We start from the raw sequence: 9326 nt of genomic DNA, 5'->3' as shown, positions 1-9326 counted from the left end.
AGTAAATAAGCACCAGTCTATATAGACAGGTCTGGGGTACCTATTACACTAGTCTGACCTCTCTAAGTAAATAAGTACCAGTCTATATAGACATGTCTGGGGTACCTATTACACTAGTCTGACCTCTCTAAGTAAATAAGCACCAGTCTATATAGACAGGTCTGGGGTACCTATTACACTAGTCTGGCCTCTCTTAGTAAATAAATACCAGTCTATACAGAGATAGCAGGGTTACATATTACCACATATTGTGCTCCTTAAGTAATAAAGTACAAATTTATATAGGTTATAAATTTCTATTTAAAATTACTTAGACTATCCGCTGCATTTACTTTATGTTATTCCTAAAAGAAAAGGCGATCGCTTTTTTTATATTTTATTTAAACATTATAAATAATCATAAACACACTTATAGACGAAACCATGTTTTATTGTCTTTAAATATATTTACCGACCATAACGTCATTTCTTTAACCACCAGCAAAACATTTTTGTATTTATTGAAAATATATTCATTACAATTTTCACATTCTGAAAATTTGATTCGCGTGATACACAAATACCTTCATTTAACATGAAATGCCCTATGTCTGTCCATCAACATACACTTACAGTAGTTTGGCTAGAAATAGGCCAAATACATGTAAATTGTAAGTACTATCTTAGTTACTGAAACAAAACATTTGAATAAAAAATAAACCTTTTTCACGATATACAGGCAAAGAGCTGTTCGGATTATCAGATATACTTGTTTAAAGAGAAGGCATAATCCTATGTTCACAGTCGCATCGCAGTTTACGTTCCTAGGAAATGCTCCAGCCACAGACTACGTATACATTGAACTGACATAAGACAGCACATACGCCAATCCTGGATTCATTGTTCAAATCAACATGACAAGGGGCAAATATTTACAGCACAATCCTTTAACAGTTCTCAAAGGAAACATTTTGTGACTAGTTTAACAAGACTCGATCACGTGATATTGTTTCTATAAATAAAAAATATTGTCTTGCTTCCCCATTTCTGTCTTAAAGAAGAAAAGTTTAATTATGGTGCCGCAAAAATCATTAGCGTATCTTCCATCCTCGGTTAATGATATTCCAAGGAACACTTAATGCCTTTAGGATCGACGAAAATATTGTAGGGAACGTCAGTATAACCTCGATGCTTTCATCTTTTATGAAGATGGTGCCACATTGCCATCGACTTCCGGTGATTTTGCATCATGTCGTTCCAATGCTTTCCCTCCTGATCCTCCTTATCCGGTCCAATCAGGCACCTGCCTACAATGTCGCCATGTCCTATGAGGTCATGATGATCCATAACGGCAACCTCCAGGCTCACTTTCGGCAGTAATTCGGCGGGAACATTGAAAGCGAGAGCCTCGTTCCAGACTGGGCATGTCGTGTTACGCTTGACTGTAGTCTTCTTCCTTTTCACCTTCTTGCCCTCAACTGTCAGACTTACCCGGATGTAGGTATCTGCAAGACAAAAGAAGGAGTCGATTTCAATGCGCTGTTCGTTTTTTAAGATATGGCATAAACTTTAGGATTTAACTAAGTTTTATCCATATTGGTGTCCTTTGACGTTGTTCATGAAACGTTGTCTTGGTCAAACCCAGATTCTGGTAGCAGGTTTAATTACTTGTTTCGGTAATGACTTTTTCATTTTTTTGCGCTTTTGCAATAGTGTGGGGGAAAATTGGAGAGACTTGAAACAGAATACCGTTATTCACTGTCTAGATTTTATTTTTTGACAGTAATGAATAATTTTGGCAAGCTACAAGAACGTCGGTTAGAGCACGGAATTTGAAACTGTTTCGAAAACACGGGCCTTTTATTTCAACTTTATACACAATGTATGTAAGGCTAATTATGTGGGTGTTTCAATGTGTGTTAGTTTTAATTCGTCAGAACTAGTGATGCTTATATTTTGAGAGTTACTTGAAATTTTGATAAATATTTACAAAATGTAACGTCATCCGATATGTGTTTTTTCCCACAGAACATATTTTTGATTCCAGAAAATCACCACTTCCTGCGCATGTGCAAACATAACTATGCCTTCCCAGATCTCAATACAACAGAATGCAATGACTTGTCATAAGCCACTGACAGGTCATGATCGATTATATGTACAGTAAGCATGAAATAGGCAATATATACACAGTTGTCATTGTAAAGCATTCCGCTCGTAGAATAACTAGTATTGGTTTAGTTTTGTTTAACGTCCTATCAACAGCTATGGTCATTTAAGGACGGCCTTCCCTGTGTGCAAGATGCATGCGTGTAGTGTATGCGTGTGTGTTTTGGGAGGCTGCGATATGTTCGTGTTTGTCCACTTGTGATAGCCCGGAACTGATGCCGACTTTATAGTGCTATCTCACTGAAACATTCTGCCGAAAAAACCCAGCCGGACACCCCACCCGGTCACATTATACTGACAACGGGCGAACCAGTCGTCCAGCTCCTAAATGGCAGAGCGTTAAGCAGGAGTAGAAACTACCATTTTTACAGACTCTGGTATGTCTCGGCCAGGGTACAGAACCCAAAGCCATCCTCACAAGGGCGAACGCTCAACTAAAGGCCAAAAGTGAGGCATTGTCATGGGAGACATTAGGAAGAAGAAAGTTGTTTAAAAAGAAGAGAAAAGATAAGATACCAAATTTTGTCGCCTCTTACGATCATGCAAAGGGGGCAGCAGGTACAATTCTTACGCCCTATCTGTAGAGTCTTCTTAGAGTATCTTATTCTCAATATTACATATATCTGATAACACTTCATACTGCATTGTTTTATTTGAAATTTAATTTTATATCAACACCGTTCTTCTTATTATTTCATGTATCTATGTTGTCATGACTCGGGGACCCATGTAGGTAGGGGATTACTGATCACTTATAAACCCGAGATTTGATACTGGGTTTTTTCCTTTCATTGTGATAAGATTTAAAGCTATTTATGAATAAATTATCGCAATAGTAACTCATAAGAGCTAATGTTTCTTCTTTTTTATGTATACGACTCTAAATTAAGTTTCTTGTTTCTTGTATCTCTATATCATTATATCAAATTGAATGAACTGATATCAGACCCAATGAACGAAATACTTTTCTAAAAATCTTGATTTTGTTTTTGTGTTAATAACTTTCGTGTGAAGCTTCACCTAACTCCTTAAATCTTCCGGCCATGTTATCAGCAAACGATCAAAAATAATTATACGGATTCTTGAAGTGGATTGATATGGACGGAAACGTGCTATATTGTCCGATACAGGGTTATTTCGATGGGTTCTATCACAAGCGGACAATATTAGTTGGAATGGAGTCCATTACATACGCATTTAAAAAGATATTTTAAGAAAAAGATATTTTAAGAAGTTTATAGTTTTACATATTCAGATCCAGTAACTCTGTAACACGGTGACGTATACGGGTAAATGCTTTGTCGCCCCTTAATCTTAATATTGTCTGGTCAGTTTTTATCATTTTTACATTGAACTGATATGATTATATGAATTAAAAATATATAAAAGCACCTGTGACAATTTTCCGTTCTGTGACTTAATGAATTCATGTTCATTTGTACGTAATACGACAGTGTACCAATGCACATGTAGACTCTCAATACAAACATGGAAAGATGCATGTAGCTGTGTCATAACCTTACCGGAAGAACCAGCAACACCGGTCATGCGCAGATCTTTTGCTTTCATGACAACAACGGTGAGCCTCTCTGCTGTGGGAAGATAGCTGAGAGACAGAAGTACCTCACCGTAATCTCCACCGGTACACTGAAATATACAAACATAAAACGAGACTCATTAAAGTCAAGTCCTATTCATCATGATAATATAATTGTGTTATACAAAACATAATGTAATTCTGTAAGTTTACAGCAATAACGTGATCAAACCATATTACAATTTGTCTAATCATACTAAAACGTGCTATTGCTGTACAAATACAAAGTGATCACGTGTGTAATTCTAAAGGCTCAACACGGACTCGTTACGGTTGTATCGCTAGACGTCACCAATATGTCCCTAAAGACGGACTTTTTCCATTAGCGTCGACTTTCACCCTTAATATTTAAATAAAATATGATTTTATCTTTCCAAATTGATGTCATAAAATAAGTATTGCATTACCGTGGCGTTTTATTTCAGAAATAGGTTCGCTAGAACAATAAATACACAGGTATACGTCGTCATTTAGTAATATATACAGGAGGCATAACGCCACAATTTGTCTTGTGAAATGTAGGCGTTATAGGTTGGTCGTTACAGTTCAGACGAAAACAAAATAACAAAATGGAGAATACCTTGAAATATTTAGGTAATAATCAGGATGCTTCTATGTTTTGTTGTAACAGATGATTTTATTAGCACCATAATGTGTATGTATTTAAATTGTTATTCTTGATCAGCTTTTTGGAGTGTTTTCTGACAAACGCATGGATACATAGGTATCATAAACCCCCTCCCGCTCTCGCACACCACTCCCAAGGAAAAACAAAGAAATCTCCATCTTTATAATCCTTTCAATACCAATATTTCTTTTAATGTTGGTCTATAGGAATATTCTTTACTTTTCAGTTCTTGAGAAGAAGTTGTTTAAAGCGTTTCACATATTTGACCACTGTGACTTTGAAAGAAGGTCAAGGTCATTTTCATTCTCAAACTTTGTCTGGCTTCTTATTTTATATTCATCGCAATGAATATTGTGAACTGCTTTCAGAGACGGGCGTATTTCCTGTAGCAACGCATCTTGTACGGTAGTGATACAGTAAAGCGGATAGTGATATTTGCATTGATTTTCGTCTTATATCTTGCATCAGCCGTCGGCGTAGACCTGTGAAGATCAACCATTTCCGCGAGTTTGTAACCTCCACACGCCCCGTCGAGATGACAGGTAGCATCTAAGTTCCCAACCAACACTGGTAATCACACGGTCGTTTGACAGAAGACATTACCCGGACCGGAAACACACGTCACGCTGACGGAGAACGTATCGCCGCAATTATAGCTAAGCTAAAATTAGATAGAAGAAAACACAATGATAAGTCGACGGGGTACCGGCAGCTGCCATGCCAGTCAGCAGGCAGAATTATGTGTATTACAGTGCTACATGTATATAGAGTTTACGTTTTCCTCAAATATCCTATGTCATGTGTCCTTAGTGTTCAATTGCGAGTTGATTAGTAATGTGTAGCTATTTATAATGTCACATTGTGCATTCTGGCTGGGTACCTGTACTATTTTCCTTTGACTCTTAAAGTAATAATTTTACTCTAATTACTTGTGAAATGACGAACTAGGATATCACCTTTAACAATAATGTGGAAAATATAGTAACTTTGTCACACTGGTTGAGATTCCCGAACTGTACAGAAACACACTTATGTTGTACAACGGAAATCCGCCGGTATAGGTACAACAGAAACGAACGATAACACTAAATACCAGAAACCCCGCTCTAATTCGGTACAACGGAAACCCCACAATAATATGGTATACTGGAAACCTCACTTGGACATGACACGCCGGAAACCCCGTCGTTAAGCGGTACAATAGAAACCCCCATGTTCTATCACTCTGCAACGGAAGAGGAAGTTACACAATCTCGTACAAATGTAACACGGTACACCGGAAGCCCTGCTCTAACACTTTTCAACGGAAGCGGAAGTTACAAAACAGCACGATACTTTGGGAACTCCGCCTTAACACGGTACACGAGGTACTCCTAAACTCTACAACGAAAACAACAACTCGGTTCACCATCAGCCCTACTATAGCCTTGACAATTCTTTAGTTCCTAACTTACACTGACTTCGGAAACCTTTCACTTATCGGGGAAGGTCGTGGACCTCCATACTCCAATACTCCACTATTTTCTCTATAAGTATACTATAAATAACTCTCTTTCTGATCTTCATGATGTTAGTCTACTGACTTTTCAAACACTCCTGTACGAATTTCAAATATATCATGTGAATATGATTATGTCCATACCGAAGTTGATCAAGAGGTTCATTATATATACCAATTGTGTCCCATACATTAGACCTACACGTGCCAGTATTGTAAAACATCTGCATTAAAAGAAAATATTTCAATACTAGGGTTAACCAAAACGTGTATTGGTCCTTTTATACAAGTACAAATAGTATCAACATTGGCCAAATAAAAAACATCGCAAAAGTTTGAAAAAAAAAAAAATCCTCAGCAATATCGCTTTGAAAGTCCGCATGTATGTGAAAACCGTGTCGGTCCCATACCGACTTGTTGCTAGCTATAAACCCTACACTACCTGGGTACACCGGCCCCCCGCGGCAGTGCAGTATTATTCCATGCACGCTGGCAGCCATACTCCAACTCCGACACGCAGAAAGCAGCTCACTGCGCCGCTAACCTGATAGTACGCCGCGATGTCCTAATTATATTTCTGTTGAGAGATGCACTCGAATAATTCATGCTCCTTCATCAACTCCTAAACATATTGCCTCCTGGATCGTATTTTCGAAACTAATTGCAAATAGCAACAAGTACAGATGACAATTAGCTCCTCAACGAACAGATGGCAATTAATCAAACATTGTTTTTGAAACACGTGTATACAAATTATTATAGAATTGACTGTAAGAGTTAGACTTGCGCAATATTCTGATTGATTCAGATACTGGATGAAAATATACTCACAAAGATTGTGACTTATTGTTATTCTGTAACTTTATTCTTGGGAGAGGATAGATATAAATAAGTTTAGTCGGGGATGCCGTCCTTTTATTTTTATTTCCATTTTTATCAAACTGGATTCTATAATGTATTTACATATAAAAAAGGCAACCAGTATCAAAATCAAGAAAAGTATGTATGTCCCTGGAAGAAGATAATAATTCCTTGACAGGAATATCATGTAACAGACCCAAACTTACCTCGACGTTAATCCCGGTGCGCCGATACCATCCCATTTAACCCGGTGCGCCGATACCGTCCCATTTAACCCGGTACGCAATATCGCAAATAATCCGATAACCTTAAAACTCACACGAGTAAGACTTAATTACATGTACGCCGTACAATAACTCAGATAAAGCAGTAGCCTTTAACTTACCATGGAACGACCAAGATACGCTATACAATAACCCGAAAATTCCGCTAACCCTACACCTACCCTGGAACGACAGCATTCTTTCACTAATCCTGATAATCCAACGCCCACCCTCGATAACCCTACACTAACCCCGATAACCCTACACTAACCCTTACCTCTCTACACTAATCTGGAAAACCCACATTTACTCAATTAAATGTTACCCCAATCTCACCCTGATAATCCTGTACACTAACCTCGATGACTCCGCACAATTCCCGGTACCCCACAATAGCCCCGATACCCCCACATCAACCCCGACGTGTCATTAACTCTGAGTTACAGGCTGTACTGACCTTGTGGTGTTTGAGGATGTCACACCACATCTCCACGCTGTTGGTCACGTCCACTTTACGGAGATCTACTTGCACTTCGCCAATGATCTTGTGCCGTGAAAATTTATCATAATCGTAAATGTGAAACACTAAAGTCTTGTCCCTGACGTCATCTATTGTCAGCGGGAATTTGAAATATTCGTTATAGAATGGATTACACGTTTTCCGTTTGACAGACGATTGGCGGATTCGCTCATCCACTTCAGGTAGAATGGCTAACCGCACATAGGGATCTCCGAAGCTACCTCCCTCTGAGTCTTTTTGATCGGTCGATATTAAGTCTTGAGCTGTGAAAAAAAAAGTTGTACAAGTTAAAACGTCTGAAAGTTTTGGTACATGTATCAATATTACAGTAAGACAGCCTGAAAAACAGAACTGAGCGGAAACGAACATATTCTTACACGGACCTACACAGTAAGTATGATAATCTTAATTTCACAACAACATAGATCGGTGGAAGGTTGGGGTGGTATGATGTTGATATGGTGTCCATAATGTATTGTGCTTCCCTGAAAAGTCGTCTATTGAACAACTCTCACCTAAAATAATATCGATTAACTATTGGACTTTATTTTGCTTTGTTTTTTATCCATTTATACGAAAGTGTATACCGCTTTCTTTCTAATTTCTTACAATTTGGGTGATAAATTTTCATAAATTAATAGAAATTTGATCAAACATTAATGAATTTGAATTAAAAATGTTTTTATTCAAAAGGCTTTTAAACATTTCTATTCGTTGGTGTAGCGTCGTTTTGTCGTTGCATTGATAAGGCTGTTTTAAAATTTCTTTAGTATTTATTTGTGGTAGCTTTATTCTAACTGTTTTAGAGAGTTGTTTTATCATTTCTTCTTTTTCTTCTGATTTAACGTTGTTATTATTTTTGCGTGTTTTGGAATATATTGTTTATGTTGGCATTTATTTGGGTACATTTTGGTTTTGTGTATGCGTTGGCATCCTCGATATCCAGCCAGGGTTTACGCTCACTTTCGCTCTCTACACCCCTGGAATATGTCATAGCGAAATTGAAGGCTTAGTATGTACCAACTTGTTGATGAGACAAGAAGACTATTTTGATCCTTTGATATACATCAAAAGAATCTCGCGGTCATGTAACCGTAAAAATTGACAGGCTTTTAAGTTTTGTAATCTTCAAAGGACAGGTATCAGCCTAGCGATTGGACAGTTTTTTTTTTATCTGAGACCAATGAAACAACTATCTTCGTGCCTTCAATTTTGCTATGACATATTCCAGGGGTGTAGAGAGCGAAAGTGAGCGTAACCCCTGGATACCGAGGATGACGCGTTGGTTGCGTACCTTTTATGTTAGAGGTGTTCTTGCTGGTGTTTTGAATTTGTTTTTGCATTAGTCATATTGATGTAGTATTAGTGGCGTTTGTGTTTTTGTTTTGGCTATGGTTTGGTGTTTATTAGGTGTTACTTCGCTGTTTGATTCGTTAATTTGCATTTTCAGGCGTTTTTGAGTTGTTGTTGTTGTTGTTGTTGTTGTTGTTGTTGTTGTTGTTGTTGTTGTGTTGTTGTTGTTGTTGTTGTTGTGTTGTTGTTGTTGTTGTTGTTGTTGTTGTTTTGTTGTTGTTGTTGTTGTTGTTGTTGTGTTGTGTTGTTGTTGTTGTGTTGTTGTTGTGTTGTTGTTGTGTTGTTGTTGTTGTGTTGTTGTTGTTGTTGTTGTTGTGTTGTTGTTGTTGTTGGTGTTGTGTTGTTGTTGTTGTTGTGTTATTGTTGTTGTTGTTGTTGTTGTTGTTGTTGTTGTTGTGTTGTTGTTGTTGTTGTTGTGTTATTGTTGTTGTTGTTGTTGTTGTTGTTGTTGTTGTTGT

The 9326-nt window shown here is 37.6% G+C and overlaps 1 protein-coding gene across 3 annotated transcripts in view; it reads right to left on the bottom strand.

The window, feature by feature from the left end:
* Positions 1-420: 420 nt before the first annotated feature.
* Positions 421-9326, bottom strand: part of LOC110450741 (synaptotagmin-10-like) — a 63031-nt gene continuing 54125 nt past the window's right edge. For all 3 annotated transcript variants that reach the window (XM_021498422.1, XM_021498423.1, XM_021498424.1), the window contains 3 exons: positions 7453-7778; positions 3672-3795; positions 421-1484 (listed from right to left, as the gene is read on the bottom strand). In XM_021498422.1, coding sequence (XP_021354097.1) covers positions 1174-1484; positions 3672-3795; positions 7453-7778 — 761 coding nt within the window. In that variant the 3' untranslated portion in view covers positions 421-1173. The remainder of the gene's footprint in view (positions 1485-3671; positions 3796-7452; positions 7779-9326) is intronic.

Source organism: Mizuhopecten yessoensis, unplaced genomic scaffold (assembly GCF_002113885.1).
Source record: "Mizuhopecten yessoensis strain PY_sf001 unplaced genomic scaffold, ASM211388v2 scaffold5459, whole genome shotgun sequence".
Lineage (NCBI taxonomy): Eukaryota > Metazoa > Mollusca > Bivalvia > Pectinida > Pectinidae > Mizuhopecten > Mizuhopecten yessoensis.
Note: the sequence above shows the minus strand (reverse complement) of the source record. Positions and strands in the feature narration are given on the sequence as shown.